General features: G+C 38.0%; 2 protein-coding genes across 3 annotated transcripts; one reads left to right on the top strand and one right to left on the bottom strand.

The window, feature by feature from the left end:
- Positions 1 to 11: 11 nt before the first annotated feature.
- Positions 12 to 1,069, bottom strand: LOC106114165 (uncharacterized). Of its 2 annotated transcripts, none has more exons than XM_013307263.1 (3): positions 807 to 1,069; positions 560 to 686; positions 12 to 280 (listed from the first exon to the last, which is right to left on the bottom strand). In XM_013307263.1, exons 1-3 carry the CDS (start codon positions 1,063 to 1,065, stop codon positions 85 to 87), a joined length of 582 nt encoding a protein of 193 aa, XP_013162717.1. In that variant the 5' UTR covers positions 1,066 to 1,069; the 3' UTR covers positions 12 to 84. The 2 variants fall into 2 exon arrangements, with proteins under 2 accessions (XP_013162717.1, XP_013162718.1); XM_013307264.1 differs by having other exon boundaries at positions 582 to 686.
- A 516-nt stretch (positions 1,070 to 1,585) lies between these two features.
- Positions 1,586 to 22,198, top strand: LOC106114380 (ATP-binding cassette sub-family A member 2). The gene is made up of 32 exons (XM_013307566.1): positions 1,586 to 2,108; positions 3,991 to 4,120; positions 4,722 to 4,822; positions 6,228 to 6,342; positions 6,793 to 6,875; positions 7,443 to 7,607; positions 7,681 to 7,906; positions 8,793 to 8,960; positions 9,181 to 9,359; positions 9,760 to 9,921; positions 10,073 to 10,190; positions 10,702 to 10,856; positions 11,150 to 11,377; positions 11,727 to 11,865; positions 12,212 to 12,461; positions 13,050 to 13,108; positions 13,543 to 13,655; positions 14,364 to 14,589; positions 14,926 to 15,008; positions 15,288 to 15,489; positions 15,921 to 16,142; positions 16,627 to 16,749; positions 16,951 to 17,187; positions 17,640 to 17,734; positions 18,077 to 18,224; positions 18,637 to 18,750; positions 19,385 to 19,518; positions 19,816 to 19,963; positions 20,357 to 20,594; positions 20,879 to 21,021; positions 21,334 to 21,419; positions 21,731 to 22,198. The coding sequence occupies exons 1-32, from the start codon at positions 1,902 to 1,904 to the stop codon at positions 21,914 to 21,916; spliced, it is 4,983 nt and encodes a 1,660-aa protein (XP_013163020.1). The 5' UTR covers positions 1,586 to 1,901; the 3' UTR covers positions 21,917 to 22,198.

Below are 22,198 nucleotides of genomic sequence, written 5' to 3'. Positions count from 1 at the left end.
TTTGTTTCAGTGTAAGAATATTACCTATCTATTAATTAAATATTCACAATTAAAACCGGCAGAAGTGTAGACCGATATTCTGGATTAACCAAATGCTGGAGGCCCATACGGGTCTAGGAATTTTTCAAAGTCAATCTTTACTTCGGAGACGCAACAAGATGTTGGAGGGTGCTTGCAGCTCTTTTCGCAAGTCAACTTGTCTATGAACCGATTAGCATTTCCACCGAACCCGGAGTACACGAATCTTCTGCAACGACCTCGCACGTGGTCATAATACCATCTGGAAAATACAACATGTATTTTGTCCATGTCTATCCAAATTTAATGCGATGACGTCTGGGTTTGATATATTAAATAACCTACATACAATCTTATATTGAGAATTTTATTAACACACAGGTCGTTAATAATTACCCGAACAGCTAAAGAAGCAATTTAAAACTTTGGCATAGTTAGTGAATCTAGAGAAACATTCCACGTCTTGATATAGGTCAGCAAACCTCGACATCATCTTGGGGCTAATTAATCCTTGTTTTAATCCTTTAATCACCATTCTTACCGTAAATACCAAAATGTTGTACCAGTTCCTTTTTCAGCTGGATCCAGACAATACGCGGCTTGCCCAACGTAACCAACAACCTTAGCTTTGTTTGGTGGATCCTGTCCAGGAAAACCAGGTCCAACATCTAGTATGAAAATGAACTGTTTAGTGGCATATTGACATGAAAACACCAAAACCAAATGAAACAATATGCATTTAGATGGATATCCGCATAATATCGATTGATGTAAAATTGTTGTCATACCCATCCATCTACTAGGGAATCCTGGTGCATCTTTTATACGGTCGTCATCTGCATAGATCGCCGATTTGTTTTGTTTGATCTCCCTCGTTCCTAATAAATCAACAAACCCGGCCCAATCATTGTTATAAGGTGGCAGATCCCATTTATCCCAGTCAATCTGCCCTGGCGGCTTTGTTACCGATTTGGTCGAGACAGGCCTCCTGCACCCATCGATTGATTTGACTACATAAATAATTACAAATATCGTCACGAGCTTCATGGTTAATACTATATAATTCCAATGATTTGAAATCTTTATCTGTGTACGTATTTCAATTAGTTTTGCATTAGTTCAATCAAGATTTTAGTTATGTGTAATTTAATAGGTGTAATAGGATTTTTTTATGTCCTAAAGTGACAAACGAGCAAGCGGCCACATGTATTCAGCAAATTACGGAAGCGACCACTGCCGATAGACATCTGCAACTGTTGATCTTTCTGTCCTTTAATGCTACCTCTAATATATATTACTATATACTTTTCATCATCAAATAAGCACAAAAATCGCGTCCTATAGCCTGTCCATTTATAAGGGTCAATGCATATTTTATATACTCTTTGGGTCAATGTTTGAAGTAGATGTTCTACTTACTCTTTGATGTCAGAATATAAAACGTCAATATCAATGTTACCAGGTCATAAAATAAAATAAAAAGTCAATATCAAAGAGTAAATAATCACGACATTGTTGTCATTGTCAAATTGTTGTCAAATCAAACGTCAAACATGTATGTTAAGTTGTGAAAGAAGAAGTGGCAAGTGCAGGAGTGAAAGCTCTGTTTCATTAATTTCAATATTTAACATAATTCTAATAATTTAATTGATCAATATGTTTATTTAGTGACATTTTCTTGATATATAAACCGTATTTAATTTCACGTAAATAGGCGTGGCACAGTTTTTATCCATAAAACATTTTGTGTCATATTTACGATGAAACGATTAACATTGTTTTTAAGCAGATATATGACTTTCATATAAATATTGTTTATTCGTGGGCATAAAAATAAAAGTGTATATTAATATGCCAATAAATATGATCACAATTTTGTTGAAATGAAATTAGTTGGTGATAGAAAAATGAAAGGCATTATTAAGGTGTTGATGCTCAAGCATCTGGTAGTGAGAATGCGAAGGTTCATCAGTACGGCTGTGGAACTAATCTCTCCCGCTGTCTTCTTTATTCTCCTTTATGTATTTAAGGATAACATTAACCAACCAGTAAATACATATGCTCAAAATTCCATCAATGTATATAAGCCAGTAAGTCTTTAATTATTATATTAGTATTATCTTACCATGTATGAAAAATTTATGATTGTTCCTTTCCTGCAAAATACAAAACAGCAGTAATTGTTTCCTATATGTATTAGATATGTAAGTATTTTTTTAATTTAAAAATGATATATTGTCTTAAAATATATACAGAAATAACCTCACTGAGTTAATAGCAATTCTTTTACAAATGAAAAGCCTTACCACATATCTTTACAAATAAATATAACCATTTTTGTGATATAATTTTACTTTATTTATTGATTTAATTATTCATACAAAAATGTTTCATACAATTGATTAACAACAATCAAAATGTTAGGACACAACAATGAGACATGTTTATTGAATACCAACATATGATTTTATCATTGTGTTTCTTCTCAGACCCAATAGCTGTTTCCATTGTCAAAACACTTGTACAAACACATAGTATTATTGCAATTGTTTTAGGAAGAAGGAGAGAGATAACAAAATGTTTTTGTATAATTATTTAGCAGCGGAAACCCACAAGCCATAATCAATGTTACAGTTAAATTATATGTTAAAAAGTCTTTCCACTAAACATAGCTTGGCACAATTGTTTTAATGTGACTTTTCAATGCCAATTTGGCATTGTCCCATGGTTATATAATGAAGCACTATTAACAATATTTATTTTCACATAACCCACAATTACTTCCAAATATAATAAATGCAAATGTTTGGATTGATTTCCAGGATGGATGTTTGTTTGGAGATACCTCTGGCTAAACAGATCTTGATAAAATTTGGCATAGATGTAGATTGTAGTGTGGAAGAACACATAGGCTACTCATTAAGTTTTTTTTAATTCCGTTCGGAAGGAGTTGCAGGATACAGCTAGTGTGTAATACTTTTAACCATAAACAATATCAAAGCAATAAGGTTTTTATAGAAACAAACATTTTATCACTATTTGTGATGTTCTGTATCTTAAGTTCAATGGAAATTCTGTAACTTGGCTCAAGTAAATAAAAAACTTGGCATTGCTGCAATTCTAGGCAATAAATTGTGTTGAAGGCCACATTAACAAAATGCAATAAAAATTTAAGTACCTATAATTTATTATGAAATCCACTAATGCATAGAAAGATTGAAATTTTAACATATATATTATATAATATTAACAAATATTTATATTAAACTAAAATTATGTTTTCTCTTGATATTAAGGTATATTTCTTTGTAATATGTAAATGTTTATATCTTTTTTCTTTTTCTTTTCTTTTCAAATATTTATTTATTAGAATGAGTGAGAACTAAAAGGAACCACAATATTTTATACTATACGTAGTATAGTTACACACGGATGGAGTCGTAAAGTCGTAGACTCCTTCTGCATGGAATGAAAAAACTTAATTAGTTCCCGGCAATGATTCGAAATTTTCAAGACCAAGATAAGATGAATCCGTTCAGCCCTTCTCGAGTTTTAGCGAGACTAACAAACATCAATTGATTTTTATTTTATACTATATTATAAGGGTTTCTGTGTTATTGGAGTTTCTTGCTTATGAAGATGTGAAGCGTCAATAGTCTAATGGTTAAGGGTACGGATTTCCGATCAAGAGGTCGGGGATTCGAATCCGCCATTCGACTATTATCGTAAACCATATCCTAGCACAAGCCTAGAGCTTAGTTGGAATGGTAAAAGAAATACTAGCAAATTTACAAAAAAAAACTGCTAATATTTTATTAAAAAAAGAAAAAAAAGGTTTTGCGCTTATCTATGTTTCACTGTATTTTTAATCCATTCAGTGCCCATCTCAGCTGACAAATCCACTTTCATGCTCATAAATGCCATGAAATGTGTTAACATTCTTAGTGTATTCATACTGCAATTTTTCTACAGGAGCCAGTAGCCCTTGCTAACATCACAGGGCCTTGGTTGGTATTGTACACCCCAGATACGGAACTTACAGGACATCTTATGGACAAAGTCGCAGGAAAACTAGGATTACCCCGCCTAAAAAGATTCCCCAGTGAGTATTTATATAACACTAAGCTTCTATAACCATTCCGAACCCAATACTTGTACAAAAATATGCTGCAATCCTTCTTTCAAATTTATACTTATTGAAAATACAGAGATACTATGTTTTTGTACAAGCAATTCAGCAGTAAAAACTCATAGTTTGGTCAACAAACATCAATTTTATATTGAACTAGATGTCGTCCGCGACTTCGTCTGCGCGGAATTAAAAAACTTAAGTAGTGGATAATGTGTTCTTCCAGCCTATGGCTCCACATCTGTGCCAAATTTTAGAGAGATCAATACAGCCATTCTGGAGATACCTACATACAAACATCCATCCATACATTCGCATTTATAATACAGTAGAACCCCGTTAATACGATTTTTAGGGAGCGAGCGTATTATGGGATATAACACGTACAAACATGTCTCAAGTTGCAGGGACTTACCTAAAATGGCGTATTATACGAGAAATCGTATTAACGGGATTATACTGCATTAGAAAGACAATTTTATTTAAAGTTAAGAATTGGTATGTGATTATTGAATGTAATAAGAAATAAAGAATTACATAATCATACTGGCCAGTGATATTTTTTTTTGTTTAGTTGGTATGTCAGGGCGCGGCTACTACCCCATTCAGGATGAGACAGAACTCAATGATTACCTTAACACCATCAATAGTTATCAGGCGCTCGTCGTGTTCCAGGTAAATCTTCATATCATATCAGACAAATATAAATAGATATTTCCGGTCGAGTATTAAACTCAACACTTCTTTAAAATAAAAGGTCTTCAAAGTTTGAATAAAAACCTCCTTGTTTTCCTACAACAAGGAATACAAAGGTCTACATTTAGATGTATTAAATTAGTTACAATGTATCGTATCTGATCGATAAAATAAAAAATATTAACTATACACTCTATTTCCAAGACAAAAGATTCAAATTACTGTTATTAAATCGAAGGTTATTATGACAATGGTAGTCAAAACATTTGTGTATTAGTTTGCATTGTATGTTTGTCATAGAGTTTAAATTTTGTTTTATAAACATAGTAAGTGTGATCTCATAAAAAGTAACATTTCATACAGATAAAGATAAAAAATAGCTGCTAAAGAAACATAGCTTTTTTTTTTAAAGCCAGTCTTTAAACCTTTGTTGTCCATGTATCATGTAACATACTTATCGTTAAAGAATTTTTAAATCAACCCTATAGCTTTCAAGTAATTTTATTAAAACAAAATTAGCAATCTCTTTATAATAATTCCTCTTTTACCAACCACTATTATTTGATGTTAAGTGGATATATGGACTTTGAAAGACGATTTCCTTTCCCTTCCCTTAACCTATATTCCTACGTAATTAATAAGACCCACGATGGTAATCGTAATACTATTTCAAGTAATATAATCTTAATATGGTAATAAGATCAATTCAAGTAACATGTAATCTTAAGTTTCTAACGTACTTAAGTCGTATGTAACCCTACCTTTACCTTCCAGTGTACATTCACTCATTCAAGTGTTTTAGTACAAATACGACGGTGACAAACATATAGTCGTTTCGACTGTTCCAAGGGGAAAGAGAGGGATAGCCTTAAGTGTGTTTATTCAGAAGTGTTAGATGTATCCAGTTTTCCGAATTGGAACCCTACGCTAATATAAACATCCGCGTTCAATTGTTTCTGCGAACCGATGCTTGGCTTCTGTGTCATCCTTGCGGTTATGGATCTGCTTCAGTGAACTTGCAGACTATTGTTTATGTAACCAAGGCAAAATGAACCTAATGAATTTAGAAATAATAACCAAATTACCCTTTTGGTATGTCACAGAGTAGATTAATCGGAGCCAAATAATGTAATTTATATAAACCAATTATTCATTACAATTTTATATATTAACCGTTAGTTTTTGATACCAAAATCTCTGTATGTACATTATTTTATCGTCATCCCTGTCATTATCTTTGACAAAACAGAGATAAAAATATGTTTTAAACCGGTATATGATATCAGAAACCCACGGTGTTGTTTTTCCACTTACGTTTTTAATAATAAAACATAGTTTAAGTAATATTTTTATGTATAGAATATAAATAATGTATTTTTAATAGAACATGACGGGTGAGTGGCCTCAACTTCTGAACTACACCATTCGCATGAAAAATGACTTCATGACCCACATCTACATACCGCTCGACGGTGGCATGGAACCGCATAAAGCATTCGGTAAGTCATATTTTGACTCCAAGTCACACATTGACTCCAAGTCACACATTGACTCCAAGTCACACATTGATTCCAAGTTACACGTTGACTTCATGTAAAACCTTAAAACTATTAAAAACGTTGACCTCATAATATTTTAGAGGAAAAAAACAAACTGATAAGTACTGACAAAAAGTTTTTTTTATTTATTTCCTGTCAGAAAAACCTCTGCGGATTTCAGGTGCTAAAATAATGTGTTATTGCCGCACTTATAATGGGTTTGCGAGACCAATATCCTCATTTAAAACATTACCTCTTTTTTGTCAATCACAATAATAGAGATGACGATATGTTTTATACAGATATGTTGGTCTCAGAAACTAGCCGTTAGTCATTATTTGGTCACTAAGGGAGCGTATATTTCTTCCACTCTGAGTACAGTATTAAGTCATGTCAATATTGTTATTTCAGGTGTAATTTACGAGACATTTATGCGCCTACAGTGGGCGATTGATACAAGTTATTTGCAATTAAAGGGAATCGATGTCAAACAAGTGAGTCACAATTTACAACCTTATTTACCCCAAATTACAGCACGAACGTTATATATCATCAGTTTGGGATTAACACCTATTAGAAGTCCATTATGCGTTTAAAAACCAGGGTTAACAGTGGTAGAGCTCGCTTTAACATCTTCGCACGAATCGGCCCGGCTCGTCCGGTGAAATACCACGACCACACAGAAGACAGGCGTCAAGTGGAAGCAATTCCGCGTTTCGTCTGATGAGTGTGCGTCCTGGAGGCCTAATTTAGTCCTCTTTTCCTTCCTACCCTTTTTCTTATAAGGAAAGGATGGGAAGTGGAAGTGGATTTCAGGTGGCCGCTCGCTCGTTTGCCACCTTATGATATTAAAAAAATTATAAAATGTAAATCTCATTCCGCGCAGATCGATGAAAAGATGTATTAATGTAGAAGCGAAAGAGGTGTGTCAGAATTGTGCCAAATGGAGATCCGTGGTCTCCGTCTACCCCTTTGAGTTGCGGGCGTGAGTTATGTTAAAAAAAAGTATACCGTTTGCTTACAAAGTTTACGTGTTGTTTTGGAACTATCGAATGTTCCAGAATGTTACTCTTCAAGAGTTCCCGTACGTGAAGACGAACCGCAACATGAATACCGTGATCGGCGTGCTGGTGGAGGCGCTGATTGTCCTCTGCTGGTTGTCTCTACTGCTGGTCTTCGTATTCCTCATGGCGCGTCTACTGGATGAACGGACTTCAGGAATTGAGGTATGTTTACACGTGAAGGCTTGCTAGGTTGCCAGATTTAGTGCTGAAAAACTATTAGATTTATTCTTTTTAGGAATTGGTGAAAATGGCGGGAGTATCCAGCAATATGTTGGCGTTATCCCACTTTTTGAATGTGGTGCCGGTGGGTGTGGTGTACTGCGTGGTGGACGCCGCGCTGCTCACAGCCTCCTCCAACCCAGTGCTCATCTCCAGCACAGGGCTGATCTGTATGATGCTGGCGCTGCACTTCATCAGTGTTATAGCTATGGCCTTTGCCTGCAGTTATCTTGTCAAGAATAGTGAGTACTTTAGTCTTTAGTTTGTGACTTTGCGTATTTGGCAAATGACGTTAGGGGGCGCTGCTAACAGAGTTACAATTGTTTTTTTTTGGGCGGCACTATGCTGCCCTCTCGTTCCCCTAACATGTTTGGGTCAGGGACCTGGGCTGCGGGTTTCTCTTTATTTAAATAAAATGTGAAAAAATCTTTATAAAAAGTTAATCTTATAACTACTTATTCTAAATTAAACTGTTAAAATTATTAAACTATGTTTGTTGTACAATTGAGATTAAAACTGGTAAAATACTAAAATGATAAAAACAATGTATCAATAATAAATGTTAAAACTTTTAAAAACTATATACAATTTTAATTAAAACTCGTAAAAGGGTAAAAAAAATTTATTAAAAAACTAAAAGAGGCAAAGGTATTACCGTCCAGTATCTTGTACTTGACTCTCCGGTAACTCCCATTGGTCAATCAATGAAGCTGTCAAGATGACATTGTTAGTTCACATATTTTCCGACTGCCATTAGATCCCTGTGGAATACTGTCCTCCATAAATTGACTGGTCATAAGACATAGTATTTTGGGCCTTTTTAATTCTCGACAATTTGACGCTGAAAGCGGTTTACAGCGATGAAGTGGATTCGAACTTATAATAGATAAAATTAATTGTCACGTAATATTAACAAGGCGCGTTAAATTGGAACGAAGCAAAAGCTGTAATTTCCAAGCAATCGCCTATCCTTTTAGAGCCCCCGCCAACTTTAAGTCTGCCGATAGTCTATCGTGCGCTTAATCGGTATGAGCATGTATGGAGATGCACACTATAATAATTACATGCTTATAATGATCGGGGGCTTTTATAAATATCAATATTGTGGAACTATAATACGTATATCAGATCAGTACGCGGTGACGTTGTCAATGTTCGCGTACACCGCGCTATGGATCCCGGCGCGCGTGGTGTCGGGCCGGCGACCGCCGCGCGCGCTGCTGCCCCTCACCGCCCTGCTGCCGCACCAGCCCATGCAGCTCTTCTGGGAGGAGCTCGCCGCACTGGAGAAGTACGGTACGTACACTCGAAGAATTAAATTCTCTACCCACTTATTAAACAGTAATGGGCAGAAAATCAAAGTCCGAGACTACATGCAGCAATATTAAAGACCAAAGTCGAACTAGCATTTACTTATTATGACCTTGAAATATTGCTATCTCTTTCTTTCTCTTAATAAAAACGGAGATAGAAAAATGTTTGAAAGTTGTGGTTAAGTATAGCTGTACGTTACCAGGTCACGGTCTGACGTTCAGCAACATGGCGCAGACGCATGGCGAGCACAGCATATCAGCGCTGCTGTGCCTAGTGTTCCTGGTGCTGCAGACCATGCTGTTCGCCACGCTGGCCTGGTACCTCGCGCTCGTCAACCCAGGACCATACGGACAGGCGCTGCCTTGGAACTTCATGTTTAAGGTAAACATAGCATGCTCTTTTATAAATCAATAATTCTGATCAGTATTCGTAATCTGACGAAAGATTTATGATTTTACAATTTTTTTCCTTCATGTGTTAATATTAGCTTATTAACTATGGCCTAATCACCCTTAACTTAGGGTAAGCTCCGAGCTCCTCGGTGGGGTCGTATAGTGAGCTGATGATGATGATTTCAATAGGAAGAAAAACTGAAAGTAAAGGGAATTGCTTCCACTTGAGGCCTGTCTTCTGTGTGGTCGTGGTATTTCACCGGGCGAGCCGGGACAATTCGTGCGAAGATGTTAAAGCGAGCTCTACCACTATAGAACTATAACTACTTTGTGCTGTACTATGTCATAAATGAATCAACTACAATATTTAATAAGCTATGTTTTAACAGCGTTCGTTCTGGAGCGAGCACAAGGTATCTCCAGGGGTGGCTGCAGGAGAAGGTGTGGTGGAGACAGAGGAACTGTCGACGACGTTGACCGCTGACCCTCTGTACTTCGAACAGGTGCCCAAAGATCTGGAGCCCGGCATCAGGATTGATAATGTTACTAAAGTAAGTACATTAAATATTGATTAGAGTTTTTTACTAGTGTAAAGTACTCGACGTTAAACTTGGCACGTCATGTACAAGAGTCCTCTATTGCGCGACGTGCCAAGTACTTTTAAACTTTTTATTTACCAAATTAAATTTATGATTTTCTCAGGTATTTGGTAAGAACGTAGTACTGTCCAATGTCTCGTTGGATATATACAAGGGCGAGATCACCGTGCTGTTGGGACATAATGGCGCCGGCAAGACCACGCTCATGAATATTATCACCGGTAAGTTATGTCGCACACTACCGCGAAAGCGAACCAAAAGCGAGACGTATACGAAAACGTTAAGAAAATACATACAAAAGTCTACTGAATATACTATTTAAAAAACAAATTAAGGTAATATTTTTGTGATGTGTGTTACAAACATTAGAAATACTATTAACAAAACACCGATCTGGTTTAACACATTCAATGTCTTTAAAATTCACATGCTTAGCAAATTCACTTTTATAAGAAACTAGCTGATGCCGCGACTCCGTCCGCGTGGATATATAAAAAAACTACATATATAGATAAGTTAAATAAAAAGCAGCTTTTCAAGGCATAAATTCGAAAAAAAAGAATAAATAGTATCCTATGTCCGTCTCCTGGCTCTAAGCTACCTCCTCACCAATTTTCAGCCATATCAGTAAAGCCGATCTTGAGTTATAAATAGTGTAACTAACACGACTTTCTTTTATATATATAGATTACATAATACGAAGCATTTAACGTGTTAAGTATTGTATTGCAGGAATGTTCAGTGCGTCATCAGGCAAAGTGTACGTGGAGGGTCTGGACACGGCCACGCAGCAGGACGAAGTGCGGAAGACGCTCGGCCTCTGTCCACAACACAACCTCTTCTTCCCGGACCTTACTGTGTTAGAACATATCATGTTCTTTACAATGGTACGTTAAAAATCTTTTAATTGAGCTTAACTTGCATATCTAGTTAGTAACGTGTCTAATATTACGTTTATTTATTTAGTTTCACCTGTCCTCGTGTTTGTCATTTTTCAAATTAAATTTGATAAATTTCCCGGTTACATTTCATTTTGCATATATATGAAATCCGCGTGATAATGCATTTTGACATGGTGCTAATCTGATGATGGAGCTAGAAGGTGGCTTTAAGAATTTCGCAATGAAACAAGTCAGTTGGAATCCAGTGCTGGTTTTGATGGAAATATCGCCTGTTCCAGCTCAAAGGCTACTCATACCAGGAAGCGAAGGCGGAGTGTAAGCAGCTGCTGGAGAAGCTGGGCCTGTATGAGAAGGCGGGCAGCAGGAGCGCGCAGCTGTCGGGCGGCATGCGGCGTCGCCTGCAGCTGGGCTGTGCACTCGCAGGCGGAGCCCGCGTCCTCGTGCTGGACGAGCCCACCTCCGGACTGGATGTAGAGACACGAAGGGAGCTATGGGATCTGCTGCTGGTAACTCCATTTGTAACATTCCAACATTGAAAATATCTTACTAATATTATAAATACAAATGTTTGGATGTATGGATGTTTGTAAGAATTGTTGTATGGATCTTGCTTAAATTTGCCATAGATGTAGAGCACATAGGCTACTTATGATCTTAAAAATATGTACGGTTCCAGTGAGATAAGTTTGATTTACATATAAACTCGATAGCTTCTCAAAAGTGCAACACATCTTCTAATTCTTGCTAGATTTTTTTTTTGTATAAATAACATCTTTAACCTTTTAATAATCCAAATGTATAAAATTTAGATATAACAGGTATATACTGATGGCATACGTGGTTGTGTGGTTACAGTCACTGCGAGGGTCGCGCACAGTACTGCTGACTACACACTTCATGGAGGAGGCGGACGCGCTGGGAGACCGCGTGGCCGCGCTGCATCTCGGCCGTCTGCGATGTCATGCCACCACCATGCATCTTAAGCGAGCTCTCGGTATACATGTTTGCATAGCGGAGGCTTAATTTTAATCCTATTTCCTTATAAAGAAAGGGGGGAAGGGGAAGTGGATTAGACAGAAGAGGGGACGCATAGGAAGGGGAAATATTTCAGTGCGTCCCCTCCTCCGTCGATTAAGGGTAATGAACGCATCTACAATTGGTCGATCGAATTCAGGAGGCCGCTTGTTTATTTATGATTAAAAAAAAATAACACACTTTATTAAGACGGCTGACGTTTAAATATTCATATCTTCTAATCGAGTGGAACTTATTCATAGTTCCCGTAATATGGAAAGAGTTTTTATATCTCCAGTCAGGCTATAACATCGAATATGTTTTAGGTACGGGTTATCGTCTATCGTTCACCACAATCGGTATACCAAAGGAGGCAGCCATCACCAGCACAGTACAGAGCGTGGTGGGTGATGCCTCCATGAGAGAGCAGAGCCTCAACTCCGTCACCTACAACCTGCCAGCTAAAGACACCTCCAGGTTTCCACAACTCTTCGCAGAACTAGAGTCCAAGAGATCAGAACTGGCGATTGACTCCATTGGTGTAGGGATTTCTACATTAGAAGAGGTGTTTTTGAAGTAAGTTTTTAAAAATTTATCTAACTAGCTGTCGCCCGCGACTCCATCCGCGCGGTATTAAAAAAAACTTAATGAGTAGCGTATGTGTTCTTCCACACTATATGCTGCATCTATGCCAAATGTCATCAAGATCCTTTTAGCCCTTCCAGAGATATTTTCAAACAAACATCGATAAATCCATCCATCCATCCAAACATTCGCATTTATAATATTAGTAAGATGAATTAATAAAGTTGGAGTGTCTCTATGTAATATTAAAAAATCATATTATATATAATATATCACGAACATGATGCTTTGCTTTGATATTTGCTTTGCTTATAACGTTAAAAAAATTGTAAAATTTTTGTCGGTCTGTCTGACCGCAAGTTCGTATTTGTTCCGGGTAATCTCTGGTACGGACCGATATTGACGGGACTGAAACTGGAAGGTGGCTGATGCACGGAAGAATATTTTAGGCTATTTTTTTCTGCGCGAAGATAGTCACGGGATACTACTAGTAGTGAAAAAGAATTTTTAACTATTTTCTTTACTAAACAAAGTAAATGCGAAAGTACATAAATGGCTACAGTTAACCTTTCGTTGCAGATTGTGCAGCGACGTGGAGACCACCTTTACAGAAGACACGGTAGATACTGCGGCTCTCGGTGAGATTTCATTATGATAAATCTATTTAAACCTTTCCTAGGATAATAAATATTAAATATTTTTTTTTTAAATTCAAGTAAGAAATAAAATTTCAACGAAAAAACGAACAACGCGTCTAACCCAGAGTAGGCAGAGAGCACGGACCTTCATTTGGCGTGACCAAACGAACCGCAATCCACTTTTTGCCCTTCCGGGAGACGGAACGTCACGGATACCGAACCTAGTTGCTGTCTTTTTCTTCCGAAAATTCACTTTTTTTATAATTTCTTGCTGATTTGGTCACTAATACTTCAACAGTAATTAAGTAATGTTTGTAATTGTTGAAAGACTTTCAAAGTTATTCATCTACATTTTTGTATGTCCAATGTATGGATTTCATCAGATCACAAATTTATCTATTTTGAGGTCTGTTAAATCATAGTACTTTGTTCAGACGCGACGCAGGTGAAAGTGCGCGGGGCGGCGCTGTTGCTGCGACAACTGCAAGTGTTACTTAAGCGACAGTTCAAATACATGATGTCCAAGAAACTGTCCATATTAGTACTGGTAAGAATATCTTTGTGTTTATAATTTTTTTTTACAGATACCCTTTGTGCCTACATCATTTCATCATCCTTGGTTTATCTCCTCCTTGGCCTACATCATCATTTGTCAAATCTTACACCTTTATTTATTATCTGTTGCGCGTGAATCGTCGGCTTGGTTAAAAAAAAAATCTTTGTCTTTTCTCTATTGTAGACTGTAAGCTACGTCTATTTCTAATTTCATTCGTATCTGTAAAAATACAAAAAAAATACCCAATTAATTTATCTATTGAAATTTTCGTATTTAGTTTGTGTTTAGTTTTTTTATCCGCACTGCGGAAATCTAACTTTATACATATATCTTACTTATAATCCAAATGTTTGGATGGATGTATGTTTGTTAGAAGGTATCTCTAGAACGGCTGAATAGATCTCGTTGAAATCTGTCATAGTTGTAGAATATAATATGGAAGAACACATATACTACGTATATGCATAAATGTAGTGTTGTTTGTCTCGACCGTAAACGTCATAAGTACAGGCCGGGGAGGGGCGACAGTCGATGTCAGACCTTTGGACCGGTAACACGTGTCGGTACGTAAACGAGACAAATAACGGACAAATAACGGAACAAATGCTACACGTAGTAAACTAATAATTCCGTAATAAACCAGGTACTTTACGTTTTCAGAAAGTTAAAGATAGTTAATTTGATTTACCTTTGTTACAGCAAATAATAATGCCGATATTAACACTTATAATATTCACTTACGTGACGGTGGAAGTGGAACCCGAAGCAGCAAGTGACAGTAGCACACGTCTGCACCTCGCCATGTACGACCTGCCTGAACCCCGCCTGTTGTACCACATCAACACTAGCGCCCCCACCGCACTGCGGACTTTGACAGATAGATACAGTGACGTCAGATTTGAACCCACATCTGATGTTGTTCATTGTAAGTTAAAAATAAATTAAAACTAATAATAATAAGTTAGAAAAATGCCTAGCAAATTGTACTTTTACTGCACTGAAATAAATGGATAGGCGATTGCTTGGACATGACAGTTAATTCTATCTTATTAGTTCGATTCCATTACACCGCTACCATCTGCGTCAAAATGGCGAACATCAAATAGGCACAAAATAATACGTCTTGTAGCCAATCCATTACAAATCAGTGCTTTACTCTACATTGAATTGAGAATCGAGATCGCAATTTATAATAGCGCTATCTGGTGGCCTACGAGGACTTGATATTTTACGACGTTTAAATAGCTTTTTTTTCTTTTAGCTCTCGTCGAGTACGGAAAGGAAGATATCATGGAATATAACAAATATATTGCAGGAATTGAAATCAACGATACTGATGCTGTTGTAAGATTCTTATTATTATTGTAGTTAATTGATAATTACTTCTTTTTTCAGTATAAATGTCGTCACACTAACTATTAGAAATGCGAATTTGTTCAGATGTATGGATGGATGGATGTTTGTTTAAAGGTATCTCAAGAACGGCTTAACGGATCTTGATGAAATTTCCCATAGATATAGAACATAGTCTGGAAGAACACATGGGCTTACTTATATATTTTTTAATTCCACGAGTACGGAGTCACGGACGACAGCCAGTATTATAGTAAAATGTCTTTCCAGGTGTTGTACACGACCCGCATACGTCACGCCGCACCCATTGCTCTCAACTTGTTGACCAACATGTTGTCCGGTGTGCCTGCGCAGGCTGAAGTGGTGACGTACAACCAGCCGCTGCTCGGCAAGGCGAGCCCTGCGAGCCAAGTCCTTGTGCAGCCCAAGTCACTGATTATGTCTGTTATGTGGGCCACTGTTGTTGTGTTTGGTTAGTTGCTAAGATTACGTATAGAAAATGTAGGTGGCGCCCTAGTCTAGTATATTTTTAGTATGTTGATATGCATATAAAATTCTTTTCATATAACTTGGCGGATCAAGGTTCGCTGCGCAGTGCCCTATCCCCCGCATCTTTGCGCACCAACACACCTAAAATTGTGTTCTGTGCACTAATATTTGTGACAAGCGCCAACGTACCCCCCGGCCCCCATCGGGCATAAAGTACACCAAAAATGTCATAATACAGAATGACGAGAAGGAGGCGGTTGTCGCAAATATTCCACATACACTCGCGAGATGTTCACACCGGCTAAGATATTTAAAAACTATAATATGAAAAAGCAAGAGATTAAAAAGGGGATAGAAAGGGCGTGGCTATGCCATTCCAATATAAAAAAATGCTAATAATTAGTGTATTTGTAGTGGTACTGGCGACGAACATAAACTACGTGTCGCTGCCGTGCAAGGAGCGCGAGTCCGGCGCGCGACACCTGCACGTGCTGGCGGGGTGCGCGCCCGCACTGCACTGGGCGAGCACGCTGGTCGCGCACGCGGCGCTCTGCACGCTCTCCCTGCTGCTGCCCGCGATCGCAGTCGCCGCCCTCTTTGATACTGACAACACGCTCACACAACCGGACTTCTTAGGTTAACTAATTTAAAAAAAAACTTGATATAGGAGGTCTTAACAAGAGATTATTATCGTTTTTACTAATCTCGCTACATCACGCCCTCTAGTGGAGATGTTTAGACCGATTGCCGCAGAATCTAAGAGTATACGATGATGTTGTGTAGGTTCAATGAGCGATTATTTGTTTTTTCTTAATTATTTTACCTTACTAATATTATAAATGTGAAAATTTAGATGGATGGATGGATGAATCTTTGTTCAAAGGTATATACGAACAAGGAATCTGGATGAAATATGACAGTGATGGAGAAGATAGCCTGGAAGAACACAATGGCTATTTTTTTTATTTCGCACGAACGGAGTCGCGGGCGATAGCTAATCTTTTAATAAAAAGTACACATTTTCACAGCAATTGGAAGCAATTGGAGAGCACACAAGTTATGAGAACATTTGAAGAATGTGATTACGAGTTATATAACGGTTGTTAACTGTATTGTGCAGGCGCGTTGTTTGTGGTGCTGATGCTGGGCAGCCTGGCGTTCTTCGCCTTCATGTACCTCGTCAGCTTCTACTTCGGAGAGCGCGGCTCCAGCACTCTGCTCGTCGCATGCATCATCATATTTGGTAACATCACATCTCTAAAATAATAAACTTTAACTAATACTTCATTGATAATATTATAAATGCGAAAATAGATATATAAAATTTGGCTTAGATATAGACCATAGCCTGGAAGAACGCATAGGCTACCAATTAAGTTAATTCCGTAGGGACGGAGTCGCGGGTGACAGCTAGTTAATGATAAAACAAAATATTTTTATATAGGTTTTCTGACAACATCAATGAAGAAAGCATCAGATTTCTTCAAGGAGAAGCAGGATATGGATTTTTCGTACTACTTGCTGGTGATATGCGGCTGGGTTGCACCGCCTCATACATTCACCGTGGCTGCCATGAAAGCCGTGAATGTGGCGCGTCTCAACGCATACTGCGTGCTCAACAAACATCGCTGTCCAGCATTATATGTTATGGAGGATGGATTTGATGGTGTCACGTGTTGCCGTGAGTTACACTCCGATAAAGTTATAACACAGACACACTCCAGCTTACACCAGCTCAACTGGTAAACACACGAATGGGTCAGCTTCAGAGCACTACCACGACCACACAAAATACACGCTAAAACTGCGAAGTAATTCCATGTGCAGTCTGATGATTGTCGTGCCGGAAGCCTAATTTTATTCCTCTTCCCCCCTTCCCGCACTCTTCTTATAAGGAATGGGTGGGAAAGGGGAAGTGGATGTAGGAGGGGACGCTTAGGAAGGGAATATGTTCTGTTCCTGTGAACACTTCGACGATTAATGGTAGGCGTTGCAGATGCGTTATCTGTAATTGCGAATTTCTATAGGAAGCGTTCGCTTCGCTATTTCGGCGTATTCAGGTGACGGCTTGCTCTCTTTCCACTTTAAGATATATAAAAAACTTATCGACTTGACTTTATGTTATAATTTCAGAATTGAACCGCAACCCGCGCTGTTACTTCTGCATTGATGAGTTCTCGCCCGCAGAGTCCATGATTATAATGTTTTGTCAATTCATTGGATATATGGTGAGGCCAAAAAGAAAACAGGGTAAAGTAACACTTTACCCTGTTTGTTCGAAGTTATATAAGTTACGTTATATGAGTTAAGTTATATGTATAGTAAGTTAGTTGAAGTTAGTTCGAAGTTATAAGTAAAGTGTTATTTTACCCTGTTTTCTTTCTGTAGCTAATTGAGTCATATCTATTAAAAAGTATTTTTCCAAAAACGTGGGAGTGAAAATATTTATGCGATTTTTGATAAAGACATTAGCCCCTCCCATCTTCTGTCTCATTCTTATTTTTATATTTTCTCCCTCTCTCCTTTTTCTTCTAAATGTTATATAATTTGTTATATCACAATGTCTACAGACGTTAGTAATACTAACACAAGAAGGTGTGTTCAACCGAGTAGCAGACCGCGTGTTCAACAAACGTTACCGCGCTCACAGCACGCACGCGCCCGCTGACGACCTCGTGCGTGCTGAGGCTACCTACGTCAACAAGGCTATTGCATTGCGTGAGTTACACAGAGTCATTCAGTTTCCCTCTTAGTGTCGGTTTCTGACACCAAAAACTGTATAAAACATATCGACATCCCTCTCAGTGTCTTTGACAGAACAGGGATAACAATGTGTTTTAAACGGGGATTTTGGGTTTAGAAACCCGCGATTAGTGTAAATTTAAAGTGACTAATACGTAACTTATTGCAGCAGGTAGGCTTTGAAAGCACTAAAACGCCCAGCAAACAAAACGTCGGTTTCAGAGACCAAAATCTCTGTTTATAACAATAGAGAAAGAACAATTTTCTTAATTTTTCAATATTTTATGGCCAAGAAGAGTCTAAATATTACATACATCACAAGAATTTGATAAAATTAAATGAAATATTAATATAACGTAGTAATGTAATAAATCAAATTGTTGTGCAGCACCGGATCAGATCCAGGAGGCGATGCTGGTGGACGACTTGCACAAAAACTACGTCCAGCTCATCAGGAAGTCAACCAATGCTGTCAAGGGCATCAGCTTCTCTGTCAAAAAAGGTCTGTAACATCTACATAACAGAAACATCTTTTGTAAAAAAAATAACCTAAAAAATTTGTGACTACAAAAAAATAAATTCTTTAGGACTAGAAATATTTTAAAAAGTCTACGAAATTTACTTGATCATCATCAGCTCACTTTACGTCCACACCGAGGAGCTCGGAGCCTACCCTAAGTTAAGGGTGATTAGGCCAAAGTCAACCACGCTGGTCAAGTGCGGGTTGGTTGACTTCACACTTATCTTTGAATTTCTTCTCAGATATGTGCAGCATCACGATGTTTTCCTTCACCGTAAGAACGTCGGATAAATGTACATATGTAAATCGGAAATCGTATTATAAAAACACATTGGTACATGGCGGGATTCGAACCCACTGAGCCACCGACGCTCCGACCGAAATTTACTTATAAGCTGCTAAAATACCTAAAGAATTAATGGATTATACAGAGATTTAAATCGAGGCAATTGTAGTCAAGGCCTTTCCAGTGAATACTTGATGCATTTTTTCATGGAATTGTATATAAAAATAAATAATTTTAAGTACTAACAAAGATATAAGACATGTTACTAACCAGATATAGGTATAAAGATGAAATAAACGATTTTATTTTTATATATATTGTGATATACAGGAGAATGTTTCGGCTTGTTGGGTGTGAACGGCGCGGGCAAGTCGACCACGTTCAAGATGTTAACGGGCGAGGAGTGTCCAACACGCGGCACTGTCTTTGCCAACGGACACCATTTAGACAAGAATCGTACCAAAGTAAGATTTACCGTCTGTTTTCACCGCCTAAACACTTGTACAAAAACATATTGTTATCTCTCATTTCCAAACAGAGCAAGAGGGATGACAATATGTTTATGTACAGATGTTTAAGGACCCATAACTCAGTAACTAATCTGAAAATACCATCTCTTCGATATCGCGATTTGTGCAATCTGAAACTTTGGTATGTTTTACAGCATTTTTCAAAATTAATATTTTTTATTTTTTTTAAGTAATTACTAAGACTAAATACTTGAAATGTAGGTTTATTAAAGGCTTTGTATTCTTTGCTAGTACCTTCGCTCGCTGGGTTACTGCCCGCAGTTCTTCGGTCTGGACGAGTTCCAGTCTGGCTACGACAACCTGGCGCTGGTGCTGACGCTACGCGGACTGGCAGCAAACGACGTCAAGGCTGAAGCTGATAACTGGATTGAGATCGTCGGTAAGAAACTGTTTCTATATCTGCTTTTTGGTCCTTCGGGCCGAGATTTTCTAGACATACTATAGTGACCGCTGCCCATAGACTGCTAATTCAGATGTGTTGCCTATCTTTATCCAATAGAGTAGGAGATGCGTGGAAGAAGAATATATACCTTTTCTCGTCCTCTCCTCTATCAAATTCACATCCTCTTTCCATCCTTTTCTTACAAAAAAAGCTGGGAAGGGAAAGATAACCAAAACTAAGCCTCCAGCACGTAACCTATGTTCTTTATATACTATGTGATGATTCCAAGCGAACCTGTTTAACTTTTATCTGCGAATCAAGTAAATATTGGTCCTTCGAGGTAGATGTTAATCTAAAAAGTGTATAGAGTAAATGATTGTATGTATGTAGGTCTGGAACAGTACGGATCGCGGCTGGTGTCGTGCTACAGCGGCGGCATGTCGCGGCGGCTGGGGGCGGCGGCCGCGCTCTGCGGGGGCGGGGGCAGCGGGGCCGGGGGCGGGGCCTCACGTGTCACGCTGCTGGACGAGCCCACTGCGGGCGTGGACGTGGCCGCGCGTAGACGTGTTTGGGCAGCCATACGACACAGTCTGGCACAACGCCGTGCCACACTCGTTACATCGCACAGGTAACTGCATACAGGGGTAGAGTGGAATTCAAAAATCTAATGGATGAGTACCCAAAAATTATTTTCCTTTTAATTTACTAAAGACTCAATGTCGCCCGCAGCTCCGTCCGCGCGAAATTAATGTAGGCTTTCAGACTATGTTCTACATCTATGCTAATTTTTAGCAAGTTCCATGCAGCCGTTCTGGAGACACCTAACCAACATTCATCCAAATATTTGAATTTATAATATTAATAAGATTTATTCTAGACATACATTGTATTTTATTGAGAATTATGTTTCAGTATGGACGAGATGGAAGCTCTATGTTCCCGAATAGCTATAATGAACCACGGACGTATCCGCGCGCTGGGCTCGGCGGCGGCGCTGCGGGCCGCGCACGCAGCAGGACACGCCGTGCAACTCAAACTGCGCTCATCTACAGACGGTCAGTACCACTATGCATATAAATTTAACAAAAGTTGCAGTTTTCAATGGACAATGCACTATAATAAAGTTAAACTGTATCTTAGAGAAGAGAAAATAAATTGATTTATTGCCAAAAAAAAAGTATTTCTTAATTACAGAAAAACGAATGTAACTTATGAATATAAGAAAAAAAGGAACTTTTGTGTATTTATTTAGGTTAATAGTAAGGTTTAGGTACCGACTACTAATATTTTAATCGTGGGTTCGAATCTGCCTTTTGACTATTTTACAAGGAATTAGCATAATTTAATATGTGAATATTATGTGATAGTGACGGACGGCGGCGTGTCGGAGCTGCAGCGACTCAAGTCTGAGCTGCATCAGAAGTTCAACTGCGAGTTAAAAGATGAGCACAAGGTTAGTTACTTCTGTTATACTAAACATATTGTTAACTTAATATTTAAAAAAAAACTTCCTACTATTATTATAAATGCGAATGTTTAGATAGATAGATGGATGTTTGAATTTATCTCCAGAACAGAAAGTCGCGGGGTCATGTATCCTTTCAAACGATATTCTAAATCTACCCCAAATTACAACAAGATCCGTTGATCCGCTCCAGAGATAGCTTCAAATATACATCCATACATCCATAGCCTACGCATTTATAATATTAGTAAAATTTGCAGCTTAAAATTCACTGTTAAACTCTTTATTATGTTTCTCAGACGATGTTACATTACCACATCAACGACACGATGCGCTACAGCGAGCTATTCAACGAACTGGAAGCCATCAAGACCGCTAATGCCATCGTCGAAGACTACTCGGTCTCCGAGACCACGCTAGAAGAAGTCTTCCTAGCATTCGCCAAGGAGACCGAAGACCAAGAGGTCCGCGCCACGCCAGTATAAATGCATCGCTTCTAAGATAATAAGAGAGATAATAGTAGCTTGCTAAAAAGACCGAAGACCAAGGGGAACCTGGTCTTCGAATGAGACCAAAGACCACTATATCTGTCCCCTCCGAAATCTAAAACTTCTGAACTTATATCGACTTAAAGTCTTTAAGACCAGCACACTTGGTCTTTGTAGCTTATAACTAGAAGACCGAAGACCGTAATATAATATGTTTCTCGAAGACAAGCAGTGATATTTAATAGATTTATTTAATTGCTTATTTTTTAACTAAAATTA

The sequence above is a fragment of the Papilio xuthus genome, unplaced genomic scaffold (genome assembly GCF_000836235.2).
Source record: "Papilio xuthus unplaced genomic scaffold, Pxut_1.1 DF828142.1, whole genome shotgun sequence".
Classification (NCBI taxonomy): Eukaryota; Metazoa; Arthropoda; class Insecta; order Lepidoptera; family Papilionidae; genus Papilio; species Papilio xuthus.
The sequence above is the reverse complement of the archived record's forward strand: the minus strand, read 5'-3'. Positions and strand labels throughout refer to the sequence as shown.